At 54.5% G+C, this 15,844-nt stretch overlaps 4 protein-coding genes across 4 annotated transcripts; 3 read left to right on the forward strand and 1 right to left on the reverse strand.

Moving 5' to 3' along the window:
- Positions 1–295: 295 nt before the first annotated feature.
- On the forward strand, positions 296–1,932 carry CCMA1212_004075 (uncharacterized protein; the record flags this gene model as incomplete). Its single annotated transcript, XM_073701394.1, has 3 exons — positions 296–305; positions 450–1,794; positions 1,857–1,932. 3 exons carry the CDS (start codon positions 296–298, stop codon positions 1,930–1,932), a joined length of 1,431 nt encoding a protein of 476 aa, XP_073560155.1.
- Positions 1,933–2,707: 775 nt separating this feature from the next.
- On the forward strand, positions 2,708–4,189 carry CCMA1212_004076 (uncharacterized protein; the record flags this gene model as incomplete). Its single annotated transcript, XM_073701395.1, has 3 exons — positions 2,708–3,196; positions 3,256–4,004; positions 4,081–4,189. The coding sequence occupies 3 exons, from the start codon at positions 2,708–2,710 to the stop codon at positions 4,187–4,189; spliced, it is 1,347 nt and encodes a 448-aa protein (XP_073560158.1).
- Positions 4,190–8,357: 4,168 nt separating this feature from the next.
- On the forward strand, positions 8,358–13,566 carry CCMA1212_004077 (ATP-dependent bile acid permease; the record flags this gene model as incomplete). The annotated part of the gene is made up of 2 exons (XM_073701396.1): positions 8,358–8,425; positions 8,526–13,566. 2 exons carry the CDS (start codon positions 8,358–8,360, stop codon positions 13,564–13,566), a joined length of 5,109 nt encoding a protein of 1,702 aa, XP_073560157.1.
- A 611-nt stretch (positions 13,567–14,177) lies between these two features.
- CCMA1212_004078 (uncharacterized protein) lies at positions 14,178–15,536 on the reverse strand (the record flags this gene model as incomplete). The annotated part of the gene is made up of 2 exons (XM_073701397.1): positions 14,178–15,039; positions 15,118–15,536. The coding sequence occupies 2 exons, from the start codon at positions 15,534–15,536 to the stop codon at positions 14,178–14,180; spliced, it is 1,281 nt and encodes a 426-aa protein (XP_073560150.1).
- Between the last annotated feature and the right edge of the window lie 308 nt (positions 15,537–15,844).

A 15,844-nucleotide genomic window follows, 5' to 3' on the forward strand; every position in this document is an offset into this window, starting at 1 on the left:
AGCGCTGTGGAGGGTTGGGGGTTTGGTTGGGGTCGCCGAATCGATATCCCTGCAGGCGCCGGTCGAGGCCACGCTTCTTCAACGTGCGGGTCACGTGCGACCCCGTTGGCTTCGGGACACATTGACATTTCGGCGCTTGAAGCCAGATCGCAACCTTGTCCAGCTTCCCTTCGCCATCCACCTCTTCTTCAGCCCCCGAGCTCGCCGCAGCTCGACTTTTTCTTCTCTTCATCCGTCTCTCCTTGGATGAATTAGTTTCTTTCTCTCCTCGGGTTTTCCTTCTCCAGCCGCCGCCATGAGTTCTCGTGAGTTTGCCTCTTGCTTGATTCCCCCACCAAGGCCTCGGGCTTGATTGTTGTCGCGCGCGCGTTCGCAACGAGCTCGAACGAGCTCGAACCGCGCAATTGGCTCGCCATTGCACGCTGCTAACGTGGACGATGCCTCTGCAGTACGTTTTCTCGACCTGGTCAAGCCGTTCGTGCCGTTCCTCCCCGAGGTCCAGCAGCCGGAGACCAAGATCCCCTTCAACCAGAAGATGATGTGGACGGCATTGACGCTCCTCATCTTCCTGGTCATGAGCCAGATGCCTCTGTACGGCATCGTCTCCTCCGACAACTCGGACCCTCTATACTGGCTGCGAATGGTCATGGCGAGTAACCGAGGCACGCTGATGGAGCTGGGCATCACTCCCATCATCTCCTCGGGCATGGTTTTCCAGCTCCTCGCCGGTACCCACCTCATTGACGTCAACCTCGACCTCAAGTCGGATCGCGAGCTCTACCAGACTGCGCAGAAGCTCTTTGCCTTCATCCTGTCTGCCGGTACCGCCACCGTCTACGTCTTCACCGGCCTCTACGGATCTCCCTCCGATCTCGGTGCTGGCATCGTGTTCCTGCTCATCCTCCAGCTGGTCGTGGCCGGCATGATCGTCATTCTGCTCGATGAGCTTCTGCAGAAGGGTTACGGCCTGGGCAGCGGCATCTCGCTCTTCATCGCCACCAACATCTGCGAGTCCATCATGTGGAAGGCCTTCTCCCCCACCACCATCAACACCGGCCGTGGCCCCGAGTTCGAGGGTGCCGTCATCGCTCTCTTCCACCTGCTGATGACCTGGCCCAACAAGCAGCGTGCTCTCCAGGAGGCCTTCTACAGGCAGAACCTGCCCAACATCATGAACCTCCTCGCCACCATCCTGGTCTTTGTTGCTATCATCTACCTCCAGGGCTTCCGCGTCGAGATTCCCGTCAAGTCCAACCGCCAGCGTGGTGCCCGAGGCTCGTACCCCGTCCGCCTGTTCTACACCTCCAACATGCCCATCATGCTGCAGTCCGCCCTTTCCTCCAACGTCTTCTTGATCAGCCAGATGCTCTACTCTCGCTTCTCCGAGAACCTCCTGGTCCGTCTCTTTGGTGTGTGGGAAGCCAAGGACGGCACCTCTCAGCTCCACGCCGTCTCTGGTCTTGTCTACTACATGTCTCCTCCCCTCAACTTCAAGGATGCTCTTCTCGACCCCATCCACACCGCCGTCTACATCATTTACATGCTCGGTGCTTGCGCCCTCTTCTCCAAGACCTGGATCGAGGTCTCTGGCTCCAGCCCCCGTGACGTTGCCAAGCAGCTCAAGGACCAGGGTCTCGTCATGGCCGGACACCGCGACCAGAGCATGTACAAGGAGCTCAAGCGCATCATTCCCACTGCCGCTGCCTTTGGCGGTGCCTGCATTGGTGCCCTGTCCGTTGCCAGCGACCTGATGGGCGCTCTCGGCTCCGGCACCGGTACCCTTCTCGCTGTTACGTATGTTGCTCCCTTCCTTGGAGTTCCAGTTGTATCATGAAACTAACTGAATATTCTGATAGCATCATCTACGGCTACTTCGAAATTGCTGCCAAGGAGGGTGATCTTGCCGGAATGAAGGGCATGATCATGGGTTAAGAGGACCCATATGGAGGCGGGGGAAGCCATGATTCTCTAATCAAATCGCTTTGATTTCCACTGTTCTGGTCAATCCTTGACTTGCATGGAAATTCTAGCCATGTACCAACAGGGGGATATCACAGGGAGATAAGGAGTATGAACAAAAATTATTTAAATGGAATGTACGATTGTTTTATTACCAAACGGGGAGTTGGCCTGGCGAGGTGCAATTGGACTGGACCTTCAGGACATGCGGCGTCGTGTTTATCGTTGGGTTCCTTGCTATCACATGAGCTGTGTTTATGAATCTGAGTGCACACGAGCATATCAGCAGAGCTGTATTTCCGATTGGGCAACTACAGGTCCTATTGATGCTTACGAGGCGGCCTCTTGAAGGTCTCTTTACACCTGGCGTCAACCTTATACCAGTGAGCTTCCTTTGTCGACGGCTTTTGGGGATTTGCGGGGAAGCAGAGCGGAAGCACTAACAGGGAGAGCGGGAAACGGCACTTGGTAACTGAAGCTAGCAACCATCTGGGAATGGGCTAACAGTGGTATGGTGTCATGCAACAGCCAAACCTGGTTCTTGTCGTCATCGGCCTTTCAACCAGCTCGAGATTTTCAATGCTACTCAGAATGGCATTTCCACAAGTGATGACTTCGACGGTCTTGCCTGGCTCAAGCTGCCAATGGTCTTGCTATTTAGGCACCATTTTCACCTAGACAAGACGCCAATCTGCTCTGGAGCTTGAGACCATTGTTGCTCTTCCACATTCCCTGCCCTGTTACAGAGATGCCAGCGAGGAACAACCGCTTCCACACGCGAGAGCCATTCCGACATGACGCCAAGCTGACGCTGCGACACGCCGAAGGGCCCTTTCGCTTCCTCAATCCAACAAGAGCCCATTTCGACCACTCAGCATTCTCCTCTCCAGGGTTGGCCCCCGACGAGACAAAGGCACCACACGAGAGCGGCGGCGATGCAGAAGCTACTCTTACCAACCGGCACGAACAGTCGAAAGAAGCAGCCGAATCAAATGTCCCCGCGAGAAATGTCAGGTTCCTTTGGCGATCGCGAGACAATCGCAAGGGCCGGCATGCCTTGCTCGTTCAGCGGCCCGTTCCTGGGGAAGAAGCGCCTTTTGTGACGCCGAGGCGGACGTCGCATCCGCGGGAGATTCTGAAGACGGTCATCAAGACCTTTGTCTGCTATCCGGTCTGGGACATTTCCTGGCTTGTGGCCTTTATCTTCACATGGGGGAGCGTAGTCTGGGTCATCAACGTACGTATACCGCGGAATATTGGGGCCTTGGAAGATTTGGAAGCTGATGTACAAGGCAGGGCTTCTTCGTCTGGCTCCCCGTGGAGGCCCCCTCGACCGAGTTCGACGGCGAGACGACCACCGCCGCCGGCGTGACGGCCTTTATCGGCGCCATCGTCTTTTTCGAGGTCGGCTCCATTCTGCTCCTCTTCGAGGCCATCAACGCCGACCGATCGGGCTGTTTCGGCTGGGCCGTCGAACAACTGGTTGAGAAGAATGGGGGGAGCGGCAAGCCCCGGCTGCGGGTCGTCGCGAGCCGCCATCACTGCCACCACCACCACCAGAACCGACACAATTTCGTGGGCAAGCATTCGGCCGCCACCTTGCTCGAAGCGCAACCGATCCATGAGGGGGCTCAGGAGGAGGAGAAGAACTGGCAGTGGTTCCCTTCCTGGCATGACTTGCGCACGCATTACATCCACGAGCTGGGCTTCCTCGCCGGTGTAGCCCAGTTCCTTGGCGCTACTGTGTTTGGAGTTTCCGGGTTCACGGCGTTGCCTGGCATTAACAACCACCTCACGCCGCAATGGCGACTGAATGCCGCGTACTGGATCCCGCAGGTCATTGGGGGCAGCGGCTTCATCGTCAGCAGCACGCTGTACATGCTGGAGACGCAGCAGAAGTGGTGGAAGCCCGCGCCTCGGCTCTTGGGGTGGCAGATTGCGTTTTGGAACCTCGTGGGGGCGTTTGGTTTCACGCTCTGTGGCGCGCTGGGGATGGCGGCCAATAACTCGGGGGCGCAGTACGAGGCTGGACTGGCTACGTTTTGGTGAGCTTTGATGTGTTTTGAAGCGCTTTGAGCTCTAGTGGAGAGGCGATTGTTTGCTGACTTATTCACTGTTTAGGGGGTCATGGGCTTTCTTGATTGGGAGCTATTTGCAGCTGTGCGAGAGTCTGAACAAGCATCCGGTGGAAGAAGTGACGACTATGAAGGACTTTGGGTCCAAGGAATAGGATTTTCTGGGGAGATGATGGCTGAGAAGCCATGGATGCACGAATATGTTGATACTACACTGCAACATGCAAGGCGATATCCGGTATCCTAGATCCTTGCATTATAAGGCGGCGGTGCTCTGCAAGTAAAACTGGATCTCGGTATGATATGATAACCATTGGTCTCGGATAGTTCGTTTGAACAGCGACGATTTACAGCCAACTACACCAGTCAGTGCCTTCAAAGACTTGTTCCGCACGAGACATCCCATGATACCTATGCAGTAATACTCGGGAGATTGCCGCGTCACACAACGTCGAGGGCAGACGTCCCCCGTGATAATCACCGGCGCCCGAAAACGCTCCGTGGCCCAACGCATGTCAGCGCCTAAAATGCTGTGTTGCAATGTCTCAGTTCAGGCGGTAGGTCTGCTTCTGGGTCCATATCTTGTAGGTACAATTTTTCTTTCTTGCAGCGGTCAGAAGACGGTGAGGCTTCGCACGGGCAGCAGTTTTCAGGTGTAGACTGTGCAGTTGTCATTGGGCAGTCCCGGGGTTCCTTGTCTCCCGATCCTTTGAACGGGATAGAATACGTTTTCTTTTAGGAGTGGCTGAACATGGCCGTTTTACAGGGAGATGTTGCACAATTTGGGGATGAAGGCTTGTATGACCCCATTTACCGGACCCAGGGTCGTGGGTGCTTGTACCGAGTTGCTGAGGCCATACAGGCTGGTTTCCTACATGTATTTCATACCTACTTGACCTTTTTCCCGAAAGATAGGTAGGTACTAGGTAATAGTCCGCCGTGATGACCGCCCGAAACATTTCGTGGTTCATAGCATCTCGGCGCGTAGGTCTTGTGTATTGGCATGCCAATCTTCAGTTTCTTGATGCTTCAATTCCCCCCCCCCCCNTTTTTTTTTTTTTTTTTTTCTTTTTTTTTTCTTTTTTCTTTTTCTTTTTTGGTTTTGTGCTACGATGCATCACAAGTACTAGTGTAAAAGGCACTTCCACTTCGCGCTGCTCCATTAACCGCGTAGAGCACTTGATGTTGAGAGAACCAATGAATGAGGGGCTAATTACGGCTGAGAGCAGGAAAAGCGAGACATTGCTCGGCTTGACACTGAGATGAAGTTGGGCTGATGGAGCAGACGACTAAACCGTCCGCTTATGTTACAAGGTAGGGGTAGCGTACTATGCCGTTTTTCTCTGAGGATACTGAATAGATCATGCCATGGCTCGACGCTGGATGGTTATAGTAACATAGGTTAGTGGTCGAAATAGAGACAATCATGCTCGTTACGATCCGCGCCATCTCAAAGACAGCCGGAACGGCATTCCTTTTTCTCAGGCCGCGATCAGATACGAGGTCGATCCCAGATGGAGATGATAAGCGCTCGGATAAGAGATCCGTTGGAGCTTGGGCCTCCCTCCCTGCGTCGCGTGCGCGAAGTCCCTCAGGTACCGGTACAGCCAACCTGCCAGACGGGCGGCGATACGAAAGGAACGGGCAGGCAGCAAATCGGCGCTCTGAGAACGGTCGAGGGGGTCCTGGATGGCGTGCGTGCCGGGATGCGAATGCAGGCAATGTCGGAAGAAATACTTGTGCTTGCTTGGTAGCAGAGCCGGGATGTGTCATAATGTAGCGCAGTAGCGATAATTCGGAGCCGCTGTCGTGGTTGGTCGGCTGGTGAGCGGCGAGTGAGGTAGAGGGCAAGTATGTACCACCGCAGGAAGAGAATGAAAGCTGGGATGATGATGTACTGTAGGGAACACCGATTGATTAACGGGTGGCACCGCTGATTTCATCATGTTGACAGCCTGGTTGCAGCCTTGGAGCCCGTTCTCTCCGCACAGTCGCACTGAATCCTGTCAATGGCATTAGTAAGAAGGCTCCGCCATGGCGGTGAGTCAAGTCATTAAATCTCCTCGGCCGAGGCAACAACCAGACTTCGATGGAGCTTGGGAGGATTCTGCAGACCCAAGGGGGAAGGTCGGGGAGGGGCGGTGGTGGAGTTGGACAAGTGGATGGCCTTTGTTAGCGTGGGTGAGGATGTTGCATAGGGAAATCGAACCAATACAGTAGAAGAATGGAATGATGATACTCACGTGAGAGGCAGAGGTGACTGCTCTTGTCTGGCAGTGCTATGATGGATGGTGGTCGTTGAATACCAGTGTCTGTGCCCTATAATGGAGAAAATCGAATATGTTTTTGCACAAATGAGATATTGCATTCTCGAGAGCTTGGAGAGCGGAGCATGTGGCACCGAGCGAGGAACGTTTGTAGAGCCAGGCGCATCGCATCGCGCAGAAGCTGGTGACTCAGTAAATCAAAGGGTGAGTCGACGCTATCAGATGCAACGCCATCTGAATGATACCTTATTATGCATTGACATGCGGGAGACGGGTGCAGCTGAGGATCGGCCTGCCAATTGGTGAGTGAGCCAGAGGCGAGATTCGTCAAGGACGGCCGAACTGCAGTACAAGAGAAGTACTCGTAAGATTCGCACAAGGTTCAGGCGCATACCTTACCTTACCTCGAGGGTATCAATCCTGGCAAGCATACGTGATATTAAGCACAAATTCGAGGCAGAACAGTTTGACTTTGCGACCAAAGGGCAGCTCCTTGTCGCCTCGCCCGCTGGCATCTTTGTGATGGTCACAGTAGCCGTTCATCGTCCAAACTCTCAATACGGAGCTCAAGCCTGCCTCAGGCCTAGCGGGAGCATCAGCCGGCGTCCAATCACCCCGAAGGAGTTAGCAGGCCAGTCTCATGTTTCTCTTCCTCTCGCAACCGCGATAGATCCAAGAACTCGAGGTCCGCTCGTGTGGCACTACTTACAAGGTACCAAGTATGAGCCCGCAGCCCGTAATCACCTTATTGCTCATCATGTGCCGCTGGGCAGAGAGAGAAACAGCTTCAGCACATCGCACTAATGCAGCTGCTGCCGTGTGACTCTTGTTCCAACACTCCAACACACGACCGCCGCCTTTGACTCTGAACTGCATAATCCATGCCTGTGGGCCAGTGACTGGTTGGAGCGCAAAGGATTCTGACGGGGGGCACGAACATCGATAGTTGCTGCGTGTGCTCGCATACTTAGAGGAGATGACGCCTTCAAGCTGTTCGAACAAGATCATTCAGCATCATCTGCATCTCTCTTGAAGCTGGATATAAGAGGTACATCCGGAGTACCTTTACCTTATCCACCCTCGCCGAACGCCGCATGTGCTCCGCATGTTAGCACACGTTAGCACGTACATTGCAGGGCATCGAATCTCCGATACAGGTCAGGTAAGACGCGTTATGACCTAGGTATATCCTATCATTTGCCAAAGATTCCCTGCGCGAGAGGAAACAGATGCAAGTGCAAATTGGCGAAGCACAACAGAAGACAAAAAGTCCCTTCTGGCATTCCCCCCACCGAATCGCGGAAGCCGCAATGGACACTCGCTGTCCGCCTCTTTCCCCACCGATTACAGCTGCCATGCCGTATTAGTCTGGCCGGTACGAGCAAGAGCGAGTCCACAGCAGCCGCGATTACCTTTTCAGGCCTGCACGAGCGCAGGTACCGGTACTCGCGCCTGTTTCTTGCCTCCACCTCCGGGCGTACCTTGCCTTACGCAGCCGCGTGCCTGGGCGCCCTGATGTCCACCCGCGGCACCGCTGCCAGGGAGAGCTAGCAGCGCTGCTCCACAGCAAGAAGCCAGTTCCAGGACTAAGCTCTCCGTACCTGTACAAGCCGTCATACCTTGCCTTGCCTTGCCTTGCCTTGCCTTTACCTGCCCGGCGCTCGTTGCCTCCGAATCTTTCTTCCGCTTTTCTCTTCCATTCCTCTCCTACTCGGCCCTCGACCTTTGCTGATTGTCCCTTCTTCAGGCTCGTGCAGCTGTTGACGCTATGAGTGTCTAGAGAGGCAACGACGAAAGCTCACTCGCCAGGAACGGAGACGACACCGCTGGTCCTCGTCCGGGTCCCCTTTTCTCTTCTTTTTTCGTATCCTCTTACACCGCGCCCTGCCCCGCGAATCCGCCAGTTCTGCGCAGCTTCAACGCCGCCGGGAACCGCCAGGGCGCTGCCCTCCTGCTTCGAGCCTCGGGCTGTCCCAGATCATCTTCTCCAGTATCGCTACGATTTTCTTCTACCTGCGTGCCGGGCAGCTTTTGCCCCTAGTCAGAACCCGCCATCATGGGCTTCGCTCAGTGCTCATGGCCGTTCTGGCGAGTCGATGACTTCACCCTGTGCTTCCAGAAAAAGTAGGTTTTTTTCCGGCCTCCGTTTCACGTCATTGCTTCTACGCGCTCTGCTCGCTGCCACGAACAATTCAGCTAATGGACACATTCTCGAAAAAAAAAGCTACCTCGCCGTCCTCTTCCCGTTAATAGTAATTGGTATTTCTTTCTTGCAACTTGCTTTTTCCAACATTGGCCGTCTTCGCAGTGGCAAGAGCAAGGGTTATAGCTCCATCTCGGCCGACGATAACGTGCCCAATCACACCGGCATCCCATCGGACGAACAACCGGAAGACAGCGATGACGATTCCGAAGACCTCGAGATCAACGGTGGCCGCTTGGCTCTGGCCAAGGTGACCTCCAGGGGCTCGATAGTGCAGGCCGACACTCCTACCGGTCAGCGCCTCTCGCAGTTTGTCGAAGAGCTTGCCCTCGCTGGACTGGTTGCGATTAACGCCTATGCTCTCGTCACTGGTGCTTTCGGCCCTGACACCCGCCTGGTGGCCATTGCTGGCCTGACGACGTGGTTGTATACCTTGATCCTGGCCACACTGCGAGTCGCCCTGGGCACCTCGAAATGGCGGATCCCTCGCATCTGGAACCACACCGCCACCATTTACGGCTGCAATTGGGTCCTCTCCGTCTTCCTCTTCCGCTCCGCCATCATCCACTCTTACTCCAAGCTTTCCCAGAGTCTCATTTCCGCGGTCTTTGCCCTCAACACTCTGCTATTCGCCATTGCTGCTTGCACTAGAAAGGGTAACAAGACGGTTGTGTTGCAGTGGGAGGATGGAATCGAACCCTCTCGCGAGCCCCTCGCCAGTCTGTTCTCGATTGCCAGCTTCGCCTGGGTCGATGCCATCGTCTGGCAAGGTTGGAGGAGGCCCCTGGAATTGGAGGATGTCTGGAACCTCCTGCCCAAGGACAAGTCCGCCGCCGTCATTGCCAATTACAGGCTTGCGAAGAAGACAACTGCTCTTTCGTGGCACTTGCTCAAGTATTTCCGCAGGCAGCTGTTCATGCAGTGCTTGCTCGCCGCCATTGCCGGTGTCTTCACCTTTGCTCCCACCCTGCTCCTCAAGGCCATCCTGCAGTATGTGGAACACCCCGAGTTTGCGCCCGTCAGCGTCCTCTGGCTCTTCGTAATTGCTCTCCCCGTTCTTGACACCATCCGTTCGTACTGCGATGGTATGGCTCTCTGGATCGGCCGCAAGATCTGTATCAATGTCCGTGCCATCATGGTTGGTGATATTTACGCCAAGGCACTGCGCCGTAAAGCTGCCGCCGGCAAGGACAAGGTTCTTCTCGGCGAAAAGGCCAAATCGAACAATGACCAAGGTGCCGAGTCTGGCGGCAAAGGCTTCGTCGGCAAAATCAAGCGCGCTCTTGGGCTCGGTGGTAAGAAGCAGAAGAATGCCGCCGTCGCCTCGGGCGATGCCGAAGCTGCCAATACGGTCTCCAAGGCGATCGAGGACAAGATTGGAGCTGATGAGCAGGCCAACCTGGGAACTATCATCAACCTCATGTCCGTCGACAGCTTCAAGATTGCCGAAATCACCGCCTACCTGCATTTCTTGTGCGCTTCGGCCCCGACGCAGCTGACCGTCTCCATCTTCCTGCTGTGGCAGCTCATGGGTTTGAGTGCCATTCCGGGTATCGTCGTCATGGCCTTCCTTTTGCCCGTCAACTACATGCTGGCTCGTGGCTTCAACCAGACTTCCAAGAACATTATGGCTGCTACTGACAAGCGCATCAATGTGACGAGCGAGCTCCTCCAGAACATTCGCATCATCAAATTCTTCGCCTGGGAGCGCCGATTCGGCAAGATCGTCGACGAGAAGCGTCAAGCCGAGCTCAAAGCTCTGCGCTCTCGTTTCCTGCTATGGGCTCTCGCGGTTGCCATCTGGAATTCTGTCCCCGTGCTCATCACCTTCTTCTCTTTCCTGGTCTACACTCTGATTGAGAAGAAGCCCCTGTATCCCTCGGTTGCCTTCACGGCTATTTCGCTCTTCATGCTTCTCCGCGTTCCCCTCGATCTCATTGGCGATATGTTTGCTCACGTCCAGGAAGCTAAGGTCTCCATTGATCGAGTGGAAGAGTACCTCATGGAGGAGGAGACGGAGAAGTATGAGCAGCTTGGACTGGACAATGTGGATGAAACCGGCAAGAAACGCATCGGCTTCAGGGATGCCACCTTGATCTGGGGCGGCAAGGACAGCGTGGCTGAAGATGGCTCCAAGGCATTCCGGCTCCTTGATCTCGACATCGACTTCCAGATCGGCAAGCTCAACATCATCGCCGGCCCAACTGGTGCTGGCAAGTCATCCATGCTCATGGGACTTCTCGGTGAGATGACGCTCGTGGAAGGCAGGGTGTACTGCCCTGGCGGTCGCAGCCGAGAAGACGTTCGCCCCGACCCCGAGACCGGACTCGCCGATACCATTGCATACGTCGCCCAAGCTGCATGGCTCTTCAACGCTAATATCAAGGACAACATCATCTTTGCCGCGCCCTATGATGAACAGAGATACAACGACGTCATCATCGCTTGCGCTCTCCAGCGCGATTTCGAAATCCTTGACAACGGAGACGAAACGTTAGTCGGCGAAAAGGGTATAAGTCTCTCTGGCGGCCAGAAGCAGCGCATTTCCCTGGCCCGCGCCCTCTATTCAAATTCGGCTCATCTCCTCCTCGACGACTGCCTCAGCGCCGTTGACTCGCATACCGCCCAGTGGATCTTCACCAACTGCATTAACGGTCCCTTGATGAAGGGCCGCACCTGCATCCTCGTTACGCACAACGTGCAACTCTGTGTCCCTTCATCGGATTACGTTGTTCTGCTTGAGAACGGCAGGGTCACCGCCCAGGGGCCCTCGCAGGAGGTCATCGCCTCGGGCAAGCTCGGCGAGGAGCTCCAGCGCTCTCGGCCCGCCTCCCACGTTGCTTCTCGTGTGCCATCACGCGTACCTTCAGATGTCGGCGATGAGGAGGCCATGCATAACGGCAACGGCGATGCCCTCGGCCCTGCAGACGGCTCTAAGCAGGACAAGAAGGCGGAATCGTCCAAGGCCCTCTCAGAAGAGACAGTGGCGACGGGAGCCGTCAAATGGTCGGTTTTGAAGGCCTACCTGTCGTCGATGGGGCCCTGGTGGTTCTGGATTGTCGCCTTGATGGTATTTTGCCTGCAGCAACTCTCGACCGTTGCCACCAACATTTGGGTTCGAGAGTGGGCCAATCAATATGTTGAGGAAGAGACGGCCAATGTCTCGTACAGCACCTTTTCTCACGTCTACGGCGCCGCATCTTTCCTCAAGGGATCTTGGGCCTCTGTCGCCACCCTAGGCAATGACGTGCAATCCTTTGTTAGGCCAGCTCCGGATATCCTGGACATCCCGCAAGACTTCCTCCAGGCTCGCCCGACTGCGGTGCCACAAGTCAATGTCGCCTATTATCTCGGTGGACTTGCCCTTATTGGTGCAATTGGCGCCATAGCCGCTCTGATCCGAGACGTATGGATCTTCTTTGGTTCTCTGACTGCGTCCAGGAGTATCCACGACCGATTCATCACCTCTGTGACGCGGGCCAAGTTCAAGTTCTTCGACGTGACCCCTCACGGTCGGCTAATGAACCGCTTCAGCAAAGACCTTGAGGCTGTGGATCAGGAAATCGCGCCCACGGCCATTGGTATGATGACTTGCGGTCTCTCTCTCATCGTGACGGTTGTTCTTATTGCAATCATCACTCCCCGCTTCCTCATTGCTGCCGTCTTCATCGCCATTCTCTTCTATATTGTTGCTGCTTTCTATCTCCGCGCGTCTCGCGCCTTAAAGCGCCTGGAGTCGGTTCAGCGCAGCCCGCTCTTCCAGCAGTTCAGCGAGACCCTCAGCGGCATGACGACTATCAGAGCGTACGGCGACGAAAGACGCTTCATTCGCGACAATCTGGCCAAAATCAACTTGCAGAGCCGGCCTTTCATCTATCTCTGGGCCTGTAACAGATGGCTCGCGTTTCGGGCTGATTTACTCGGCAACCTAGTGTCTTTCTTTGCAGGCGTCTTTATCATCAAGAACCTGGGCAAGATTGATGCCGGTGCGGCAGGTATCTCCTTGAGCTACGCGTTGAACTTTACAGAGAACGTTCTGTGGCTTGTTCGCCAATATGGCATGAACGAGCAAAACATGAACGCCATGGAACGGGTCAAGGAATATCTAGATGTTGAACAGGAAGCCCCAGCAATCATTGAGGACTGCCGACCTCCGGAGAACTGGCCTGCTGAGGGCGGTGTTGAGTTCGTCAACTACACTGCTCGGTACCGTGCTGAGCTGGACCCGGTTCTCAAAGGAATCTCTCTGAAGATCAACCCCAAGGAAAAGGTTGGAATCGTGGGGCGAACTGGCGCAGGCAAAAGTTCGTTGACGCTGGCCATTTTCCGTGCCCTAGAAGCCGATTCTGGAAGCATCATTATCGACGGCATTGACATCAGCAAGATTGGCCTCCAGGATCTTCGAGAAAACATCACCATCGTGCCCCAGGATCCCACACTCTTCATGGGCACCATTCGAACGAACCTTGATCCGTTCGATCAGTACACGGACGAGCAAGTGTTTGAGGCTCTGAGACGCGTGCAACTTATCGGAGAGGACGAGGCGGTCGGCCCCACCACCCCTACGGTTCAGGTCACGGCCGAAGGTGAGAGCTCAGGGACATCGTCTGGTAGTCGGACCCCATCCATCGCCACAAACAAGAACATTTTCCTGGACTTGTCCTCTCCCGTCTCCGAATCCGGCTCCAACCTCTCCCAGGGTCAACGACAGCTGCTCTGTCTTGCGCGAGCGATGCTGAAGAAGCCCAGCGTCTTGGTCATGGACGAGGCTACAGCATCCATCGATTACAACACAGATTCAAAGATTCAAAAGACCATCCGGGAACTCACCGGAACTGTCATCACGATTGCACATCGTCTTCAGACCATTGTGGACTACGACAAGGTGCTCGTGCTGGACAAGGGTGAGGTGGTCGAGTTTGACCACCCATGGGAGCTGATCAACCGAAAGGATGGAACATTCAGAAGCATGTGCCAGACTAGTGGCGACATGGATACATTGCTCTTGGCTGCCATGAAGAAGTGGGATTCGGGACGAGAAGAACGAGAAGCGCAGAGTTAGAGGCAAAGACGCGCGCAGCCCGAGACTGAGAAGTCGATGAAAAGAATGACGAGACCAACTAATAGTGTTACTGGTACAACAAAAGTACCCAAAAAGGGGGGTTGAGGAGACAGATAGAACAGAACGAAGTACATTAGGTGTCGAGAGGGCAGGCACACAAAACATGATGTATGAGCATGACTAGTATTTATCTTTATGCTTGGATAGTACATAGAAGTATTATTGAAAGCTTTCATTAATTTTGCATCGACCTCGGTCTGAAACATGCATTGTCAGCAAGATTCGAGTAAAATACGCAGTCTATGCGATAACCGCTGGTGAAATGGCGGAGGAAACTGACATCAGCTGCAAATTGCAAGAAGGGATGAAAGAAGGAAGAGGAGGAGACTACACCTGGCCCGCCGGTCATCATATCAGGTTGTCGACTGTTTTCATTCAAAATTGTTTATCGAATTCTCGCCTTCCCTGTTCGAGGCTGTTGTGGTTATTCTTCAGCTCCTCCTCTCTGTAGTAGACACGGTCAAGCAGCCCTCCCCCAAACCCCCAAGTTCGATTGCACACAACGCACAACTTCTAAATAGGTATGACCACCCCATTTACACCCTGGCCTTCTACCTATTCTGCAAGCTGCTCCCAATACTCATACTCTTGATGCTGCCGAGAGTTTCTCTTTCTTGCAACTTGTATCCAAGCCCGTACTTGTTCCCATACGAAGGATCTTTCTCCTTCGCAGGCGAGGGCGAGTAAGAGTACGAAAGGGAAGCGGCGCGGTCGGCGGAGAGCCGCTGCAGCGAGGCGTCTGATATGCATCCGAGCCACTGCGTCGAGAAATTCCCAGCTCTCACATTCGTGGCATTGATCAGGTCGCTGCCGACGGTCGAGACGATGACTTGCTGACTATTGTCCTGGGCGGAGACGCCGTCAAAGACATGCACCCCTCGCACGAGGGACGCCTGTTCGGCGGCTAGGTTGCAGACCTGGAGGCACTGCCTTGCTGTGACGAGTTCCTTGAGGAGCCGGGTTCGGTCTTCTTCTAGCTGCTGCGGTAGAAGTGAGATGACATCGGTACTGGATGGCTTTATTATTACCGGCGGGGTTGCCGCGAGGTGTTGTTGCAGTTCTGTCATTGTGACGAGTATTTTGTCTTTGGCATCGCTGAGAGCCAGGGCTGTTTTGGCGCGGAATGCATCTTTCTGGTCACGCTGCGGCGGAAGATCATTTTGCAGGCTCTGCAGATGAGATATTGCGTTCTCGCATAGGAAGAGGCATTGCTGGGCGCTCTGTCTCTCCTCTTCCATCTGCTGCGTCGTGCTCTCTTCAGAGGCAGGGTTTGGGTCCTGTTGTCGGAGGAGGCTCGCAACGTCGGCAAGCTTTTGGTCAATGACACGCAGATGGGCTTCGAGATCGGCTGTTGTTTCCTGGATCATTTCGTTGTGCTGATCTATGGCCTGGCGAGTGACTTGAGCATTTTGCCTGTATAAACAGTTTTAGTTGCTGCGGAAACCAAGACTGTGGTTATATGAAATATGTTGTAGCGAGGAAGAAACGAACATGTTGAGGCTTCCAAGAGCAACGGCAATGGTGGCTTTGTAGCCAGCCAGCATATCCTTAAAGTCTCTCACATCGCCGCCCATGTATCTGATCCGCGTCCAGTCCCGGAAGCTTGTACGAGAGCCACCGGTAGAATGCCTGGTGCATTTGATAACGACGGCGTTGAATTCCTGGCAGATTTGGTGGCAGCGGAGTACTGGATTCTTGAGCATCGACATCACAGGGCTCTCCTCATCTGAAGTGACCATGCCTCTGAGGGACTCGAGGACCTGTATGAGCGACTCGAGCTCGGAACGGAGTTCGCGTATTGTCCGCTCGTGATTTCTAAAGGACTGAACAGTCTCATGTAGAGATTTGCTGGACTCGAGGGCGCCCGTAAGAATACGGAAGACGCCAGAGGAAACGGTAAGAGGATCCATATCTCAAGGAGCCCAGACGGTTGCGACTTTCAGTTGTTAGATGATGGATTGACAATGTGGGAAATATACATAGGCATATATATCTGTCATAGATATACAAAGATAAGTAGATGGATAGAGCGTCTGTGATGCCTGCTTCACTCGTCCTCATCTTGCTTCGACTCGAGGCACTCAGGTACTCAGCCTCCATCATCAGGCTGTGGGGCACGTCAACCTGGCGCGCGGCAAATCCTCAGCCAAGCAAGAAGCAGAAGCAGAAGATGCGGTATCACGCATCTCCTGTGTAAATACTGTTGTGCCATTGGTGA

This window comes from Trichoderma ghanense (assembly GCF_004382785.1).
Source record: "Trichoderma ghanense strain CCMA-1212 chromosome Unknown scaffold_3, whole genome shotgun sequence".
Taxonomy (NCBI): Eukaryota; Fungi; Ascomycota; class Sordariomycetes; order Hypocreales; family Hypocreaceae; genus Trichoderma; species Trichoderma ghanense.